The sequence below is a fragment of the Mytilus edulis genome, chromosome 4, assembly GCF_963676685.1.
Source record: "Mytilus edulis chromosome 4, xbMytEdul2.2, whole genome shotgun sequence".
In the NCBI taxonomy this organism is placed as follows: Eukaryota; Metazoa; Mollusca; class Bivalvia; order Mytilida; family Mytilidae; genus Mytilus; species Mytilus edulis.
The window spans coordinates 73,612,624-73,634,624 of NC_092347.1; the positions used below are offsets into that span (position 1 = coordinate 73,612,624).

The window sequence follows — 22,001 nt, forward strand, 5'->3', positions numbered from 1 at the left end:
ATCTTTTGTAAATTTTACTTTCTAGCCTGAAGTAAACAATACGGTGGAAAATATCAAATGATCAGCAATACAATTTGAACTAACCTGTTTCAAATAAGTATAATCCTGTGGCTCCAGTAGATGCAATGTTTCTCTCTCTTCTTCATCAGATCCAGCCAGGAGATAATAGAACACATGGTAATTTCTACAACAAAAACACCGTATTTTTACTGTTCAGTTTAGTAAAGAACCTAGAATTTATACAAATTATTTCACTATAGGTTAATTTTTATATTATATTATAATCTCATTTATAAGAAAAAAATAAAAAATAACCAAATTCTTATTAACTGATTAAAAGCATATTACAATTTTATAGTAAAGATATACAAGAGAACTATAGCTGTTTCATTTGTGTAACAGTCAAAACAGTCACTGAACCATGAGCATGAGGTCAACGACAATGAACATATGACAGACCGAAACATTGTAACATAAGTATCTGTATACAAGGTATGAAGCATCTGCATCTTCTGCCTTAAATATAAAGCTGTATGCAAACAGTGGTACCACGTCACTGTCAGATTGTAATCCCTGTATTGCATTCTGTGGCTTTTGTGGCAGTCAAATAATAATGATAAATACTTCATACTGACATGTAATGATGTACACAGTTCAAAAAAAATATGAAGCTAATCCAGATACATTTCAAATCAAACAAATGCTGAATTTTGTCTTTGAAAAAAATGTGTTTGTTACAAATTATGACCATGGTCAAAGGTACTAAACAAAATGGTTTTTTATGTGTGAATTTTCATGATACAGCTGCATGACTTTCCATGTTGATATTTAAATTTTTGCCATATTTTTGACAAAATAAAACAATTCTTTCTTATTTTAGTGATATATTTTCTTCAATAAACTAAAGTAATTGTCAATGTTATTTTTTTCTTTGTATTATTGAAGGATATGAAACTATAAATTCCTTCAGAATTGGATACCAACTTACCTTTCATTTTTTGCTTGACTGACGATTCGTGATTTTTCCAAAAGATATTTCTCCACAATTGCCCTGTAAAAGATGAAGCATTGACTTAGTTACAGTAGTGTAATTTGGAAAGACTTAATTCATTAAAAAAAGGTGCATTAATAGACACCAAACAAACATGCAGTTGTTTCTCAGCATTTTATCATCCTGAATATGTAATATTTGCCACTGGATCAATAAATTTTATCATTTCAAGTTTATATATTGTCTTATGGATTATTCAACCTTTTTACTTTTCCTTTTTTATCACTACTTTGAAACAAGAATGTAACCATAGTACACAGATGTCCCACTTGCATTATCATTTTCTAAATTAAGTGGAAATTGTGGTCAAAACTTTAATTTGTCGTTAAAACAAGAAAGATCTTATCATGGAGAACACATGTATGTACTACCTTTCAATTCGTTTGGACTTCAACTTCATCAAAACTACATTGACCAAAAAACTTTAACCTGAAGCAGGACTGACAGACAAACAGACGAAAAGAGCCTGAAAAACATAATTCCCCTTGGCTGGTCTGTCATAAAAACAAAAATTATCTTTTAATATGATGTCAGAATTAAAAAAAAAATGGATAAGAGAGGACAACAACTTAACTGAAGTAAAAATAAATTTTGGCATTTTTCAGAGTTTTAGCTCTGATGTTGCCCTATCTTCAGTTATGTGTTTAATAAAATTTTGTTTGTTTTTTTGGTAATAGTGTTCTTCTTTATCCCTCCTTTAAATTATAATTTTATTTACCCCAGCCAGCTTTTGTTTTTCAAAAGAAAAATTTGCAAAAAATAAAGCAGTATAAATCTCTGATAACTTATAGTTTTCAAGTTTGGCAATAAACCAACTCAAAGATATTGATGCAATATGAGATTTGGGAATTCTTTCTGCAGGCTGTGCAGGGTACTAATAACTTCTCATGGATTTTAGGAGTAAAGTTAACCATACAACTTCAACAAAATTAATATTTTTAGAATTTAAAAAAATAAATAAAAACCTAACAACTATGTTTTCAAAAAAATTGGAATGTATGAAAATAAATGAATCAAAGTTATATTTAATAATCCTGTTACACAAGAACAATGGTTTAAAACTATTGTACAAATACCATTTATAGACTGAAAGACCATATTAATGATTTGTATTGATCCCTAAAGTTTTAATGCACTTTAGTGAATAAAGACTCTTTCAATTCTTTGAGAAAACTGGTACACCAATGCCCTGACAAAGTTGAAACCACTGTGCACTGAATCATCAAGTTTACTTAATGCTTTGTCATACATCCCCCTCATGTACTAAAACATATAAATTATTTCAAATTAATTGACATACAGTGGTTTTTTTTAAATTTCTAATTCATTAACAAAGTGATTTATTTGTATTGTTTATACTACTGATTTCTGTAAAACTTTTAAAAACAATCAAATTTATTTTCCTCACCAAATAACCTTAAACAACAGGGATAACATGAATAAGGATACACAGAGATTTTACACTACTTTCTTCCTGTAAACCTGTTCTACATTTTTTCATACATTTTATTGTCAATCTGACCTTTTTTTTGTCATTTGAAACATTATTTGCAGATAGTTTACATATAAATTTAAGGTTTACAAACTGTACATCATTGTGATTTCAACATGCAAATTTAAAGTTTACACAACGAGATTATCCATAGAAAGGATGTTATGTCTTACAACATCCTCGTAAAGGTAAACTCTTCCTTAAAGAAAAATCACACAGAATATGAATGCAAAAAAAGATACCTTAAAATGTATAATTAGACAATGAGCTAACCTTATCGTTGTTTTTCTAAAGTTTAAACATGTAAGTTGCCTAACCTCCTATGTTGCAGATTGTTTTAGTTGCATAATCAATCTGCTTGATAATAGGGTACACCGTGGCAAATACTGGTATCCTGATCTATACAAATCTCTATTATATATTATCAGACATATTTTTTTATACAATTCCATTTGTGGTCCAAACACCCCCACCCAAACCATATGATATTTGACTATCTCTTCCACAAAATGTTAAGAATGAACATGAAAACACACAGATTCAATTATATATAACCGAATAATTTAGTCCCCACTACAAAATTTTGGATTGATTTTGAGCTTGCAGAATTTATTTTGTTTACCAACAATGTAAAAATTCACCTCAAACTTAGAGCAACTCTAAAACTCCAGGACATTGAAGAAAAACATTTTGTTCTATTTTTGTTTTGTAATGTATACAAATAAATAAAAATTTATAAATTTGTGCACTATAAAATATCATGTAAGTTGAAATATAAGCATATATGTACATATATTATTGATTATGAAATAAAATCCTTAGTACAAATATACCTACCCATGAACCATTCCATTTTCTTTGTAATTGACTTGTACAAACTTGCCAAATCTGCTGGAGTTATTATTGTGTACTGTCTTAGCATTACCAAAAGCCTGAAATAAATTCAAATACAATGTTAGCCAAAGTCTGGTTATGTTACTTTTTATTTGGGTTACTTTGCTTCCTGACATCTCAGAGTAAGGTTTTCTGTAACTATGTTTTTTTGTTAGAAAGTGAGTTCACAGATTATATTTTTGAACCCGATGTTATGTACATGTAGCAAACAGGTACTAATGTATTACTGCCTAACTTGACAAAACACATTTTACTTCACAACTTACAGGTACTAATGTATTACTGCCTAACTTGACAAAACACATTTTACTTCACAACTTACAGGTACTAATGTATTACTGCCTAACTTGACAAAACACATTTTACTTCACAACTTACAGGTACTAATGTATTACTGCCTAACTTGACAAAACACATTTTACTTCACAACTTCCCACTATATTTTGTGTTTTCAATGTTGTATGAATATATATTCCTCAGACCTGATCCACAAGGACTGTGGATTCTTTATTATTTGTTTAGTACTGATTTTTAATGAATTTGATAGATATATATATATGAAAAATGTCCTAAAAATGAGGAAGCACATACAAGTATTCAAGACTTCTACATTTGAATTGTATCTGAATTCTTATTGATTTTGTCAAAATAAGAACAATTTAGACAATCATATTCCATGATTTAACTAGAAAAAACTTTGAAAATCTCCTACTTAAGCAAATTTTCAATGAATGTGTATTTTTTCAAATGAATGGAAGATACTTAGTTCATGTAATTTTTAAACACTTAATAATTTCAAATTTTCAATCACCAACCGAGTCCTGCCTCATATATGCAAAGTGTGTTCTATTCAGAATTTCTAGGAGAGAGAAATTAAGCAAAATTTCAGCATACTTAAAAGTTATTACATACTGAAACTGTTGTTTCCAATCTCCCCTTCTTTACTGAAATATTCACTAATACACACACACTAACAAGCAAACATCCACAAAACAAACACAAATATATCCAAATTTCATCCATAAAACCTTCAAAAGGGTTAAAAATCAATGAAAACAAAATTTGTTCTTTCCTTGGAAGAACTTTTCCACATGGATATAATATTTTTCAGTTTCCGAGATTTCATTCTCAAAATTTCAAAAGGACACAAGTCGAACAGATGTAAACACGAAATGACCAAAATGTGAGAGAACTTCAATAGTTTATTTTGATTTATGCAAATTCACCCAATACACAAATCAGAATTTGATGTGTAATGTTAAGATAAACAATGACATGACACAGATCTTTAAGGTAATAGCCTCTGTATCCTAAAGTCATCTTTCACTGTCAGCACTGATATCATAAAATGACATGTCACTGAAATTGACTGAATCAATACTGAACTAGCATCTTAAATGTTTGCCAATTTTGATACAAGCTGCCTTTTTATGCATATACATTGACATTTTCTTTTAAAAAAATTCAGAGAAAAAAATTCTTAGCTAGTTAAAATCTCAAGTCAGGCAATCTGAACCATGTGTCATTGTCTCTATGTCACTGTGTATATCTGACTTTTCAGAGTCCTGTATTAGAGCTTGGGTCTCCTGTACTTATCAATATTTTTGGTATTTCCTATTATCCTTTAATGTAATATCATGATCATGATTGTTCAGGGGAGGACTCAGCCATCTTTAAAAGGGATGGTTCCTTACCCAGGAGAAAAGGTTTTTGAACCATATGTCCCCATTCAAATTCATTGAATTTGATCGTCCCAAAAAAAGGGGAGGGTCCATTCTCTGGACCCTCCCCCCCCCCTGGATCTGCTACTGATTTTTTGAAGATTTTGTATAATGGTTTTTTCTAATATAAACCACTTTGAATTTGGATACTATGTATATCATATTTCATTAATAAAGTTCTGCTTGTTGAATATAAACCACAACCTACTTTTTGAATGCCAAACAAAGATCTTTTAAAAATGATGAACTCCTTTGGACACATATAAAATTACGATCAATTTACTAATTGGAATATCTTTCAAAAAATTTACTTCATATTCATGTAAAACTGTATTCTTATCATGTTTATTTCTCATGCCCAAACATGATTTTGCAGCAATTTTTCTTTAAACGCTACGTTGCTTTTGCAGCAATTTTTCTTTAAACGCTACGTTGCTTTTGCAGTGATGATAATTTAAAAGTATTAAAACAATTACACTTTCATAATTAGTATACATGTGCACTAAAATTTTGGACCAAATATGATCTTTTTATCAATTCACTTTGACATTTCAATGAAACTAGACCTCTATGTTAAAGCACTTTATAGAATTACACTAACCCAAATCAATACACCACAAACAGTTTCCGATACCCCAAGGGAATCAATAACATATCATATTTGAATCAAATCCGATTTTCCATGTACACAGCATGCATAAATTAACTGAATTTGTGACTATCAATATGTAAGGTGTATATATGCATCAATGATTCAATGAGAATATAATACATTTTGAATAAACATGTATAAAATTTGTTGATTTTTTCCCCCGAATTTAAAGATACTTATTTAACCATGTTAACTGTGTGGGTTTATTTCCATTTATTTATTTAAATCTTCAATGACTGGCAGATACAAATGATAGATAAATACAATTAAAGTTTATGTATTTACAATAATGCAACAAAAATACAAACTTAAAAGCTAAAGGAGTCTGCATTGATCATTTGGAATCTATATATAAACGACCAGTCCTCTCTCAGTAACGTATGATAACATCCTGATCAACATAGCCTTTGATGTTACATCTTCAGTCTTAAAATTGTAACATCTGGGTAAATAATTATTGAAAAAACAACCTTTAAGAAAATTTCTTTAAGTTAGCTACACTGTCGCTATAGGGTTAAGGTATGCATAAAGCAGCTGAGTATGTGTTTAGGAGGGTTCAGTCCTTGGTAAAAACCACACCTCACCTAGATAACAATAATGTGATGTCCAGTTGCAGGACACATTCATGTTACAGAGCCAAGACATTGAAATTCAAGTGATTCCTGCAAGTTTTTGAAAAGACATGAAGCTATTGCACACAGATTATTTCTTTCAAAGCAGAACCCTAAGGGGTAAAACTCTCAAAGCCAACACTTAAGGGACAAAGCATGTATTATGAATATCATAACCAGAAAGCTGCATAAAGGATGAAAACCAAACCCTAATTCTTAAATTGTCTTTGAGTGAACCTACATTTACATCTTCTTAGGGGTCATCCATAATTGTCAACCATTTTCCAAAGTGTACAAAACGTACACTTGGGGGGAGGGGGTTAAAAAATCAACATTTTTACCGTACGCTTTTTTTTTATTTCCAGAATTTATATCGTTTCCGTAGGGAAAGTCGATTTACAAAATCGAGAATTGGCTTGGGTGTGTTTCTCTTCTTATTTCTTCTTTATTATTTTCACTTGATGATATTGATTTCGATTTCATAATTCTACTCAATCGGGATTGAACAATTAAAAGATCAAATCATATGAAAACTAAATCTTTCAAAAATGTGAACTAGTAAAATTATTTAAACAAAAAGTTTGCAGGCATTTCTCAGTACTCCCGATTGTCGTCGATTTCACCTGCTTTATTATAGATCATTATCGTTTAACTCTGTTTAATAAAAAAAATTGATGGAAACACTAAATTCTTTGAATGTTTTGATTTTGAAAAGACGCCATTTTGTGAAAAGATTTTAAACTGGTCTTTCGATTAATTTCCTTGTAATGCATTCCAAAATAGTAAACCAGTAAACCGGAAGTAAACTTATTTTTCTTAGTATTAGCCTCCTTTAATTAGGAGCACCCCCATATGAAGTTTAACCTTAACTTAAAAAATATCCAATATATGTACACGTTACAGTATATATACATAAACTATAATAGTGCCATGAAGAGCATATTTACAGGGACCTTTTAAATAGAAATACAGGCGGGAAAAACTCAAAATGTTTTAAAACATTACACTTTTATTGATTGCTGTCTTGAGCTCTAATTCCATCAACAACTGTCAGTCCATACTTTACCAATGCAAAATAACCATGCATTTCCCTTTCTTTGATTCTTAGCATAATTTATGTGCCCTTTTGTTAATCTTTTGCATGCTCTATGTGCCCTTTTTCATTGGAGTTACCATTCCCACTGTGTGATAGGGGAAACACTAATCTTTGTACTCTTTATTCTGACAAAACACAGATCGATGTCATCAAATAAAACAGTCAGATATGTTTTAGTTTTTTCAATGCAAATTTCTATATTAAACTAAAATATAATGCTTTAATAGACAGGATCTTCTTTTTATTAAGAATGACTGATTCTTCTCTTGAAATCTGAAAATGGTTGATGTACACTTTTTGAGGGAGGGTAGGGGGTCTGAAAAAGTGTACGTTTTGTACACTTTGGAAAATGGTTGACAATTATGGATGACCCCTTAATATGGAAATTTCCAATTTTGAAATTTAAAAAGGAAAATTTTCAAGTTTCTTGCTAATGTGATATACATGTAGCTGAGTCATGACTTGCAGATTAGACCTTTTTACATTTGTTCAATGCACATGTACATTTGTAAACTAGATTTGTACTTTGTAAATGTGCAATGTACTAAAATTTCAAATATGAGACAGGTAAAATTTGTAACCTGTACAATCTACACCATAACCTTATTGTTTTGACAACATCTAATTCTATGGCCTACAGGTAAACAGGACATCATTTTTCACTATTCTAGCAATAAGAAATTCATATAAACAGATGCCCTGAATACCATTATACACACAGCATTTGTTAACCATGGATTATGTCTACTTTTATTTATCACTTATGACATGTTGTTAGTAAATGTAAAGAACTCAGGTGTGAAATTATGAATTTGTTTTTATTTCACATCCATTAGATTTAAATATCAGTGTGCATATATATTACTGTTTTACAACTACCTGTTTCTGTGATTTCTATCTACTTTTGACTTTTTTTTCCAGCTGAAAAGACGACACTATCAGATTTCAAAGACTAATTGAAACCAAGGAATTTATTAAAGTTTAATGGAATTAAGTGCACCAGTGTTTTATTTCCTCACAGTTGCCACCAGTCTGCTAAACATGCCGTCAGACATCAGAGCAATCTCTGACTAGTATTGAACTGCAATGTTATTTTTTATGTATAAGTAATCATGTACCATCAATTCTTTGATAGTCTGTGCATGAAGTACTCAAAAAGTTGTAACATAGCTATAGGACCTACGTACATAATCATGATAATTTTATAAAGATGGTTTTTTTTTAAATAAAGATATTTCAAAACTTTGATCATGTTGATGGACAATTGTAATGTATGCAACCTCATAACATCTGATTTGCAGAGATCAACCTGTGTTCCAAATAAACTTACAAATCTCTCTACTCGTGTTTACATAGGTCAGTCATATACAATTATAGGTTTAGATTTGAATGACAGACTCCCACATATAGACAGGTGATTATTTGTTTATCATACATTTCTAATACTTTGATGATATGTCAATACATGTATTCATTCATTTTTTTTAAAACTAAAATAAGTTAATAGTAATAATTGGAAGGTACCAAATGTAAATTTGCAAAACTTTACCTTTTAATGCATAGCTCCCATGACTATCTACTTTTTTATGAAAATACATGTACATAGATTTTTCTGGCAACCCAGTCTGACAATCATCCAGTAAAAAGACTCATTCTCAAAAAGAATGAATTAATATATTGTGCAGAATCCCAAATTTCTTAATCTACCTCAATATCTCTAATCCCTTGAATTACCTCTTTTTTGCTATACAATGTATAAACTTTCTAAATAAAATTTATTGGCTGATTGATATCTTTAAATTTTTTTGGATGTTTTTGTGTGTGGTTGGGTTGCTGTCTCATAAACTTATCATGCTTATACCCAACATCTCCTCTAATTCTACTATGTGCAAAGAAACAAAAATCTAATATAGGATAATCTAGTACAGTGTATCTACTTTTCAATCCTTGCACTTACATGACTTAAGTTATACATTTGTTATGGCAAATAAGGAAAAAATTGATATAGTTAAAAAAAAATATGCAAGTTTTTTCAGTTCATAATTTTTCTTATGCATTTCCACAGTTATCCATACATGTACATGTACTATTAAATCATTCTTCATTTCAGATCATTACACGAGGTACATGACTTTTTTTTATCTGATGGTCTCCTTAAAAACATACATACAATGTAAATCACATTAAAACATAATTAGCCTAACTTTGAAAGAGGAAATAGATTTGGTGATAGGAAAAGATAACTTCCTTTCAGTTAGCTGACATTAGTAAAAGTAAAATGTGTCGTGTGAGTAACTTGTATGCAAATAACCATAAGGATATGTGTATTTACTTTTCTTTAAAAAGTGATTTTCAATCTTTTAAGATAAAAACTAGGGATTTCTTTAAACAAAAGCTGATATATATACATACATGTATGCAAGATAATCGTACTATTAGATAAAGTATATTGTATTACCTTTCAATTAAAATATCACAAACTCTACTTCAGTACTGGTATAAACTGAATTGTAATTGCTGTTGTTTGCCTTTGTTTGTCTGTAATGAGGGCCGAGGGGATGGGGAGAAGTTGTGTCTTAGCGCGCTTGGTTTTTCTGTTGTACTTCTGTGCAATATCTTTCAGGTTTTCTTTCAGAGTCATTGTTTAGAAACATCAACTGATTATTTCACTTTTTTCCGAGGGAAACTTGTTCAATGAATGTTTTATCAGTTCAATTCAGTTGATAATATTTGAAGTGTTTTATAAAAAGTTAACATCCTCTGGAGTGAGTGAATCTTTTCTACATGTATAAAATCAATATGAAATGAGGAACAAGAACTGTTTTCATTCAAAAATCCATACATGTGTTTTTATGAATAAAAACAAATGTGGGTATAATATGTAACAACAACCAACCAGCATGACTTACTAGTTTCAGGGAGTAATTATACAGTTCAGCCCTATTATTCAAAATGGTGTATATAAATAAGTAATTCTAATACATGTAGTATACATGTAGCATTCATTTCGATGGGATTCCAATGTGATAAGGCAGTTATCCCTGTATCTTAATACATCAAAAAAGTGTCCTATTATCATAGAGGATACCACATTCATAAACATGTAATACTAGTAACAAAATACAAACCTCTAAAACAGGCCCTGCACCAAGAATAGTCTGTTCAACTCCACTGCCATGAGCTCCTTTCTGACTTAAGGCTGTCAAATGATGTAATAATAAATTGTTTGTTTCAGTTTTGCCAGATCCCGATTCACCAGATATTACTATACACTGATTTTTGCGTTTCCGTAACATTGTATAGAATGCTGTGTCTGCTATTGCAAAGATGTGAGGGGGCAGTTCCCCTAAACGTTTATTCTGATACATTTTAACATATTTAGGATTGTAAATTGGGAAAAATTTAAATGGGTTCACTGCTATTAATATAGATCCTACATATGTATAGATATTTGAATTCTGAAATCGTGATTTGACGTTGTCTAACAATGTTCTCTCATTTAGATCAGGAAGGTTGCACAGATCTGAATATTCCTTGTTACAAGTTACTTGTTGTAGAAAGCTAGTTAAAAAGGTTTCTATTGCATTTAATTCTTGTGAACATTCCCTCCATGACAACGTCCGATCGGGGATTTCAAGATCTTTTTTCCTTATGTAAAATCTATAACCAGTTAATCCAGAAGTTCTATCGATTGCACTATTCGTAATTTTTGGCCACATGAGTTGTATTCTGACAGGTGTTTCCGTTGGCTCTAATCTACGTTCCTTACATAGTTGACCAGAGGAGGAGAACACTTCAGCTAATTCATAATTTTTAGGATCTCCTAGTCTTAGTTTAAGGCACGCTGCTGCTACAATATCTGCAGAACATGAGGTCTTCTCAGCTTCAATTGAAGTATACTCGTCTGTGCTCAGCTGTCCTGCAAAAACACGGACCATGTATGTTTCCATACTCATCCGACGGACAATCCTAACACTTCCCTTCTTTGAAGCCGCCATTTTGTATTCCAGAATGCCTTATATATATAGAATATATATATTTAAGTTATTGATAATGTAGCAGGAAATAGAGAAAACGGGAACAAGGGATATAACACTTCTTCTGGCATGGTTACAGTTAGTCAACCTGCAATGAAAAAACAAAAGCACATGATACAACTGATATTTGAAAGGGCTATATAAACTGACAGTTTTCAAGTTAGAAATTTAAAAGTCATAAGTTGTTTATGAATGTCGTCAGAGAGTACTTACATCTTCTTGGGTTGTGCTGTATTTAACAAAAGTGCACTTGGCTAACCCAATTAAAAGACTTGAATATACCTAGAAATATAATTAAACTGAAGAAAAATTTAAAATACCAGACAGCTATTGCAGGAAATAAACTTTAAAATGTTTAAAAACCAATGAGGTAGATTTTGTTTTAATAATTTTCTGTAAAAGGTTGTTCATTAAGTTTTTTAAACACAATGGACAGGAAGAAGAAAAACTGTTTCCTTCCAGTTTTAAATCCTTTAAGAATCAGTAATATCATTTACAACAGGTTAATACTTTAAGTTTTAAATTTACATATATAAATGAGATGACAGCACTCTCTGAGCTCATAAAAATGTTAAAGGATGAGCCAGATACTTTTAAACAGATGAAAATTTTTATAAAAATTGTATACCTTTGATTAGTGACAGTACTTTCTTCTAAAAATAGAAATGCATACATATCTATTAACAAAAATGTATGTATCTTTGTTCTATGGCCCTCAAAAAATAAAAACTTAATAATACTAGTTTTAGGTAGAATCTTTCTTACCTACATGTACATAGTAGACATGTCATTTTTCACTTTCACAATCAATTTAGTCTTTCAAAATTATACTTGTTCAAATTATTTTTCTAAGTGACATACTATCTCAAAACTCAAGGGTTATTCTGATAAAATCAAGAATGAGGCTAGAAATCCAAGAGTGATCATGGATCACTGGATCATGGAGGGGGCATCAATATTCTCAGTAATCTCACATCATTACTTAAACTTCCATTCTCAAAAAGTTCAAATATGCTGAAAGTCTCACTGTCTTACAAGTTATTGTAAATTTAAACTAGGGACTTATGGATGTCTTGAATGGACCTATATGTATTTGATGCATGCTTAAAAATATTTGAAGGTCAGCTGTTTGGGTCAGCTGTATGTATTGCAAACACGTGAAATTTAAACGTAAGCCTTAAAATTGACACCTTTTTTAAAACCAAAAAATCTAAATAAAACTTCTACAAGTATAATTACTATACAAGTGAACACATATTTACACCACCTATATACCAAACTTCCTAGAATCAAATTAAAAGACTTCTCGTTTCTATGAACTTGTACATGCCATCACTAATAAGAATATACTGCTCTAATAATCCATCATCCGCATGAATTTTAGCACAAAAATGACTGACCTTTGTTTGACAGCTACATGAACATGTATCTTAGTCACTAGCATCCAAGAAAAAATAGTTTTGTTTACAGTAATCCAATTAATAAAGCCATAAACTATTTTCAAACGCTGGTGACCTCCATCACTTAAATCCACAAGAATATCATTTTGTAAAAATATTTTGGAGTGCAACAACCCAATTGATAAGTCATAAACTAAACTTCCAATTAAAAAATCTCCCCTGGCAGTTAATAAGATAAGGAATATGATTAGGAGGGTCAGTACAAGATCTGGACAGAGAAATAAATTATTACTGGATTATGTTGATATCTTATGACATCTTGGTATGTATGTGTATTGTTTATCTTGTCAAATCTGGGTGTACATGTACTTCTTTCTACATGTACGTGTATGTTCACTGTATTATGTTACAAATAGTATTTCACCTAGTTGAATATCACTTCTTTTTTAAACATGAGATGTATTAATTTTTTTTGAAAACATGAAATGTAAAGTCATGCTTGTCAATTTTTTGCCATTAAAGTAGTTTAATTTCAGGTCAGACAAAAATAAACAACATTATTTGGTAATAATTCTAGGAATTTTAACTACAAAACCTATTAAGCAAAACTAGTCTCCTAGAGTTAATATTTAATAAATTAAAAAAAAAAAAAAAGACTTAAAAATTAAACTTGAAATCTTTAAGTTATCTTTGGTGTCTTCTGCCTTTTTTTGTCCTGTGGGCTGTATCCTTTTTAAAATAAGTTTTAAAAACATTAATCTTTTTTAACAAGAAGACAGGACAAAAAAAGTAGATTTTCCAAGGGAACAAGTTGCCAATTGATTGTGTTAATTTACCTAAATGTCCCTACATTTAAACGTGCCTCTACATACATGACATACACTTAACTAAATGGATTCAATGTCATTTGATTTATTTTAGGAAGTGGGTCCATAGGTAGGCTGTTACAGTAGGCAAAAACAGTGTCCCTATCTAATATTACCTCAAGGGGTTTTTGCAAGCAGTCCAAATTTCATCCAATAAGCCCCTAATACTTCTATTGTATGTATTGTAAATTTGTTCTCATCCTGATTTTGCATGAAACATTTGCCACTGGACATTAACTAACAAACAATCAATTGCAATCAATCATTCAATAGGAAGTAGTTTCGGCCATCTTGTAATTTTAATCTGTACCCTCCTCAAAGAAACTTAACATCCTTATAATGAATGAATTCATTAGTACACAGATCTAGATATATAGCTCATGCATACAATTGGCAAAAAAATGCTGATTGTCAAAATCGTGTTTCATCTTTTTTTTAAAAGATTATACATTTTGTGTATGTGTAAAACATTATACATTTAAAATAAACAGCTGCACAATTCAACTACAATACCTGTATTCAAATTTGTTTTGAATTACAAGTACTATTATAGTATAATTCCTCCTTCAAAATCTGCAGATTTACAACAATCTATTTCATAGAATATACATTGAGAAAATAATTGTAAAACTTACCAGTATTTTATACAACACACAAAGTATGTACATATTTTACACTGAGTAAGAAGGATATGGAGGTTTAAGGAAGTATGTACATTTTTCTTATTGTTATAAAACTTGACTTGCTGTCATATGTGACCCAGATTTAGGTAATCTTTCACAGCTTATATCTTCACATCTTATTTTTCAAACAATAAATATATAAATAAAAAATTTAAACAGGGCAAAGTCTATCAGTGGTCTCGCTAGCCCAAAAAACACATATTCTTTGATAATGAGTAGAGTGAAGTTAAACTGTAAAAACATAATATGTTGATGAAGATGTACTATATCATTCATAACTACACAAACAATGAAATAAAGACTGTAGTTGAAAAGCATCTTTATTTTTAAAAAAAACATATACAGTAAAAAAAAAAGAGATTCGTTAACTCGTGATACACACAGAAATGTAGACAAAAAAATGAGCAGTGCCTTTTCTTATCATAAAAAGTGCCCTGCCCTCTACTGGCACCCTGCCCCTTTTGATTTCTAGCTAGAGCACTGTCTATGTTATCAATAATTTAGACAATATTATTCTTCAGAGTATTTGACCTTATAATGTTATGATCAGTTTCCCAGCATGTATGAGGAAATTAGTATTTTTCTTACTCTCTTCTTAAAAATGATCAGTAACTAGCAGCAGTATTTTTAAAGCAACCATGCATTTAATTCAAGTCTTGTATTTAGGACATCATTCTAAACAAGTCAATATTTTTAAAACATTTATCCACATGTCACTTAACCAAATTTTTTTTTAAATAATTCAAAGCCTAGTAGTCTATAACTTATAAAATGACTGAAACAACTCAAACTAGAATATTTACAAATATGAAAGACAATAACCATCAGCATACAAAGAATTCTGAATTAAAAACAGAAATTAGCAGGAAAAAAAGTGAGGCCAAGCATACATTATTCTGCCATCGGTGAAACGGCAACACATACAATCAGTGTACCATTTAAAAATATTAAATTTGACCTTGGTTGAAATACAATTTAGAATACATACATGTATGCTCCTTCCCTAGTAGAAATTATATTAAGACATTAGTGTTACTTATTCAATTTGATAATAAATTTGTTTGCACATTTGGTAGATAGGGCCTTTTTCCTACATGTGTAGGTCCCATTTGAAGGAAAACATATATGTAGATTTTTGTTTTAGAGTGTACATGTTATAAATACAATAAGTTAAAGGAAGAACTCCCTAAAGTTTTAATACCATTAATCAAACCACAAGAACATTTCCATTTATGATATGAGTTGGTGTGGTCTGATCAATTCATTATTTCATTCAAATAACAATTTTTTAACAGATTAAACATTCCATGAGCAAACAATACGATCATGCCTTTACTTATAAGTCTGGCTATTATCACACGATTTAAATCAATTTAGCTACACCATGTACATCTGACCAGGTTAAAATCAAAATATATAAGTTGTCAACAGGAAATGGATGATTCACAGACCTATTATCTGATCAAAAATTTAAAATGTAACTTTAGTATTATACCAAAACAGTGATACATATATATATATAGACTGCAAACAAAAGATATTGATATATTTTTCAAAGAATGTGCACCATGGAAGGCGCTGGAGGACATTTTAACGCATTGACAGGACATTTGAGCAAAAAAAATCAGACGTAGCGCCAAAGTAGAACCCATTTTAGGGAAAATTAAAATTGTCAATGGCCATTTTAGCGAAATATTTTTAACCCATTATGATATATAATACATAAAAACTTTAGTAGAATCAAGACAGCACAATATAAAACATACAGCACTTAATGTCTAAACACTTTAATCAAATGTTAAAAGTGCGTTATAGCCTGGAATTTATATCCTAGAAAACGTATGCACAATACTGTTGAATTCCATTAGGAACTGTTCTTTCTCTTTATCTTGTTTAGATTTTGGTGCACATTAGTCTATACTTGGTATTTATATATAAGATTCAATACATTTGGTTGAGGCAAACTCATGTTAAAGAACAATAATTCATTGTTGGATGAATATATGTACAGATGGAGAGACAAGGGTCACACTCAACCACTCCTTTGCCTATAGCTAGCGGCCTGGGCATTAAAATTGTAATATGAAATTAGCCTCCAACCCAAATTCCCACACCCCTTTCAAATATTGGTGACTATATATGGATTACATGTATATACATATAAATCGTAATTATTTATGGTAAATATTTTCATTATAACAATTCAAGCATGTAAACCTATGTATACCGTACAAAAATATTGTTTATTATACATGTACATTATGTATAAATGCTATTCAAATAAGTATTTAAGATTTTTAAACATTTATGAATTTAATATACAATGTTGACTTATTTACAAAAGACAAGAGCAATTAAATCATGTAAATACTAACTTACAGTTAAACAGAAAGCAAATAGTATCTTAATCTATGACAGTTTTTCACTAAACTAGCAACTTTTGACTTTTCCCATTGATGAAATTGACAACACTAAAAACTAGTCATATCTTACACATCATACATATATATACCTCTTGTGTGATAATTGGTTTACTTTTCCTCTCAAGTCTGAAGTTTTTGTTTACATAACACATACAACTCTATTTGTTTTTCTTAGCACATGAAAGTTAACTTTAAAAAATAAATAATAAAAGTGACAGAACACAGGTCAATCCTCAAGAATGTATCATCACAAAAGCTTTCTAAGGCTTATCTCATCCATGTTATCTGTGGTTACTGAATGATGGTCAGATTCATTAAATACTCATTTTCACTTACAAACATTTCTGGCATTTGATTAAAAATTCGAAATTAACAAGTGGTCAAAAGTTCATGAAAAAAACAACTGTCAAGTATTGTTATAATTTTAAGAATAAAAGTTAAACTATGGAAAAAATATCTTTCAAAATTCCTATATAGTTATAGGAAAATGTAGTAAGAGTGCCAATGAAACAACTCTCCATCCAAGTCACAATTTATAAAAGTAAACTATTATAGGTCAAAGTACAATCTTCAACAAGGAGCCTTGGCTCACACAAAAAACGCAGGCTATAATTCTCAGGGCCCTAAAAAATTACTACTGTAAAACCATTCAAACTGAAAACCAAGTCTTATCTATATAAATAACGCCAACCCCCAATTTTTATTGTGGCCTTTGTCAATTCAAGGAATTTGAAATTTGTTAAGTTTTACAAAACATTCATGTATGCATATATGTTACATTGTAAATACACATAATTTAATATTTCAAAATAAACTGTTGACATATCATTTATGTAAGATATTCAAATATTCAAAGTCAATGAACCATGACTGAAGATACAGGGCTAAACAATCTGATTCTCAATAGAAATCAGATGCGCCAATGCTAGTTCAACTGCATAGCAAATGCCATTTACTTTTCATAAGTCGTTCCCTTTAAACAAACCTATTACACAAACATTTAAAACTTGTGAAGTACATTTGTAAAACTATGTAAAAGGTTTCAAAGTCAATGAACCATAACGAGATTTAAGGTTATATAATATTATTAATCTCCATGAAAATGAAACTTGTAAGTACATTTGCATACTAAATATCAACGACTTAACATTAGTGGTTCATCATAAAGTGACCTAAACACAAACTATATGTACGCTAGCTAATACATGTAAACTAAGCAAAAGCTTAAAGTCAAGACCATGACTGAGGGGTGAGGTCCAAATATTCTCCATGAAACTGAGATTTGCTAATAATAAATACAACTGCATACATGTACCAGTCATAGTTGACCTACCACTGTCTAACAATTCCCCTTAAACTGACCTCATCATGATCACAATCTAATACATGTACATAAGAACAAAGTAAAAGAAAGTTTCAAAGTCAATATACCAAAACTGAGGGGGTGGGACCAAATAATCTCCATGGAAATGAGATACATGTATACCAATGCTCATACAACTGCACACCTAATATCATTGATCATATGACATACCACTAGTGGTTATCCATAAACAATAAACATATTGATACATGTAAACTAAGAAAGGTTTCAAAGTCAATAGACCATTACTGAGAGGACAGGGCCCAATAAGATCCATGGTAATGAGATGTGCTCATGCTAATACAACTGCATACAAAATACATGTATAGTTGACCTACCAATAGTCATACTCCATAATTATAACTAGACTTACATGACTTAACCATAAACTAATACAATTTTGACACTGCTGCCAGAAACAGCATACCTATCAGAATGTTTTGCTTTTGGAAATTTGACTCTTTCAAGGCAAAACAAAAACCTAGCGTTTTTAATGATGTGAATCCAAATCATCCTTTTTCTCCTTTTTGCATGTTTTGGTACATGTACTGTATTATTATATTGTGATAAACATTTAAGTAATTCTTATAAATAATGCCAATAATGAAAAACACTTTATAAATCTGCTGTAAACCAACTAACTTCTTGAGCAATCAGTTATTTTCAAGACTTTGACAAGTTTAACAAAATGCTTTTACATTGAGCACAGCCTGATACGACCCAAGAGGTCAACCCCAGAACAGTTACATGAAGGGCAAATTTGGGAACAATATACATGTACATGTATATTCAAGCTAGAAGCTGTCTGAATTTGAATTGTGACCAAATTTTGAAATAATGTAGTTTTCTGACAAAAATTAAATGTTGTCAAAGATCATAAAAATCTATTGGGCAATACTGTGCAATTGGAGGTTTCTTCTTAGAACTTTTAAAAAATTTGAAATTTGAAAAGTTTTTGACCCACCCCCCTTTTTTGAGCAATATCCCCTAAACTCAATCCAAGCCTTCCCTTTGAAGTATTGAACCTTGTAGTACAATTTTGGGGAGATCCATACACTTAAACAGTTAATTTATTGACTGGAAACTAGAAAAAAAGTTTGACAATGGCCCTTTTTTTGCCTCTAATTCCTGCCTGTTTGGAGCAAATACATGTACCCCCATACTCAATCCCAGTCTTCCTTTAGTCACAGGATCTTGTGGTACAATTTCAGAGAGATCCATACAAGCACAAGTTATTGTCTGGAAAATACAAATATCCCAACTGGTGTGAGTGTAACAGTGGTTTGATTCCACCAGTGTAGTTCTGCTACTTCATCCAGAAGAAGAAAACAAAAATTCACTAGGATTTTCTATCTGGGTCCAGTGTAAAACATCCACCAGTCATTATAAGGTTCAACTTCTAAAAAGGTTTTTTGAAGGGGAAATATATGTAAAATCTGGCTTAATAGTGTAAAGTGTATTTGAAACTTGCATAGCTGATTTATAAAAAGTGGAGAGTTTTCATCCAAGGAATTACCCGCTAGTGTTTTTGAACCAGGATTGATTGCACTAGTTATTTCATACCTCGTGCTTTAGATCCATACATTGATGAAGTAATTAGGTCTCATTTTGAACACACGATAACACAATAATGCTTAATAACGAATAAGATTAAAATATCTTTTCAATGCAATAGACCACTTTCGAGTTCATCCGTCACCGGCAAAAACTCGTCAATTATGCACGCCTTTATGACGTCATTTACCAGATAGAGGGGGTCGCCTGTATCCCTGCACTATTTACGTTCATCAAGCGTCTTAGTGATCGTCTTTGTGCAGGATAAACTAGAAATAATGGTTGCTCTGTAGGTACTTACTGACAATTCCCTAATGACAGCAGTGTTGATTGTCAATTTTGAGAATTCAATTTGCCGAATAATTCGTATAATATAGAATTATAGTTTTCCAACCACTCGCTCAACATTGGAAGGGAAGTGACGACGCCCCAAAACGCACAAATGACGGTGATAAAAGGGCGTATAATTGACGAGTTTTTTCCGGTGACGGATGAACTCGAAAGTGGTCTATTCTATAAAATCATATGCCTCAAAATTGTCACTAAGTGTACATGTAATATATATATTGATTTGATTGCTGAAGTTTTTCTGTGTATTTGCTCTTCTCTGATTTATCAAACTGGTTCCTTAAGACATAAGACATAAAGCTTTATTTAGAGTCAGTATAAGCATTACAAGTACAAACATACATACATGTAAGCTCTGAAGAGCTTTTAAAACCTTTAAATTATTTTATTTTTAACCCATTTATTTATGTAAACAATAAACCGGTCTTATATAAACAAAACATCAACATCAAGATCGATGATTTCAAACTATTTACATCTTATATTTTGTAGTGAAAAACAGTTACCAGGAAAAAATACACGGGGAATGAAAGTACGCTTACATTAGTAGTTACTGACAATTTAGTACCATCTTACAATGTACACCCAACTGTTTATCAGTTTCCTTGTGTGGATAAGTTTCAATATAGTAACCATAAGTTGATGGTATTGACCTATGAAACTGTATTTCAAAATATTTGCATTGTAAAATTGGTTTTGTAACTGTACACTACAAGTTGACAGTGTCAGTACAAGGCTGCATTTAAAAACAACACACAATAACTTCTGTTTACAGTTAAATATGGGAGACAGCATAAAGTAGGATTTATCAATTGACTTCCATTCTGACATAGACCTATATTTATTTGTAAATGCAACCTATGTTATTTGATACTGACCAAAACTACAAATAATTTGCCTTTTCACTTTCGGTGACTTCCTTGTATCGCAGATTTTTTGCCCTTCATGCATTACAGGGATATGACAAATGTTGCATATTTTCCATCTATGATAGGTTAAAGTATGCTGGATAGAAATTGTTATCAACAAGCTAATTCTCTTCTGCCATTATAGAAATCAAAACAATTTTGTCCACAGTCTGGGTCGGAAAAATTATTTGTCTTCCTTCCGGTCATTACTCATATCTTGCAGTTAAGAAATTACGTATTATGATTGGATATTCAAATATTTCTTCGCGGGAAATTTCAAATTTCATAAAAGAATAGCCAACGTGGATTGATACATTATCTTGTATTTAATAAGCACAAGAATGATTAATCTAAATTTGTAGAAGGATTTGGCCCTACTTTGTTTCATAAAAAGGAATTGCTCACGTAGATAAAAGTATCTTGTCTTACTGTAGGGAGGAATAAATCCTACTTTGTAAAAAGGGTCTGTAAAGACTCACTCTGAGAAAGATTCAAACAAAAAATTCTTAACATTATCAAGAAACTTGATTTCTTGATTGACAACATATTTGTTACATTTGGAGGACGTGTTTTTCGACAACAATACTGAAAAACCGGCATTCCCATGGGGACAAACTGTGCCCCCTTTCTTGCCCACTTGTGGTCGGCACTTGTTACTCGATTCATACTGGGCTGAATTCATACAGGAACGAAGATAGCAATACCTTCTAACTTTTCTCTCGAAATTTGACGGCTATATTAAACGCATCTATCCCATCGAACTTGACTCTGAGATGAAGGACACAACAGATACAGTTAAGCCTGACTCATATCTAGAAATTGACAATGAGGGTTTGCTGAAGACAAAACTTTACGACAAAAAAGATGATTTCAGCTTCCCAATTGCGGTGACCTTTTCATTT

At 30.9% G+C, this 22,001-nt stretch overlaps 1 protein-coding gene across 34 annotated transcripts in view; it reads right to left on the minus strand.

Annotated features, from left to right (window-relative positions):
• LOC139520464 (unconventional myosin-IXb-like) overlaps positions 1-21,334 on the minus strand; it is an 88,576-nt gene extending 67,242 nt beyond the window's left edge. For 27 of the 34 annotated variants that reach the window (XM_071313109.1, XM_071313104.1, XM_071313106.1 and 24 more), the window contains exons 1-5: positions 21,070-21,324; positions 10,646-11,642; positions 3,381-3,475; positions 989-1,051; positions 85-184 (exon numbers count right to left, since the gene is read on the minus strand). In XM_071313109.1, coding sequence (XP_071169210.1) covers positions 85-184; positions 989-1,051; positions 3,381-3,475; positions 10,646-11,515 — 1,128 coding nt within the window. In that variant the 5' untranslated portion in view covers positions 11,516-11,642; positions 21,070-21,324. Of the gene's footprint in view, positions 1-84; positions 185-988; positions 1,052-3,380; positions 3,476-10,645; positions 11,643-17,015; positions 17,220-21,069 lie in introns of those variants that run through there. The other 7 variants (XM_071313107.1, XM_071313100.1, XM_071313101.1 and 4 more) reach the window with 2 other exon arrangements.
• Positions 21,335-22,001: the final 667 nt, after the last annotated feature.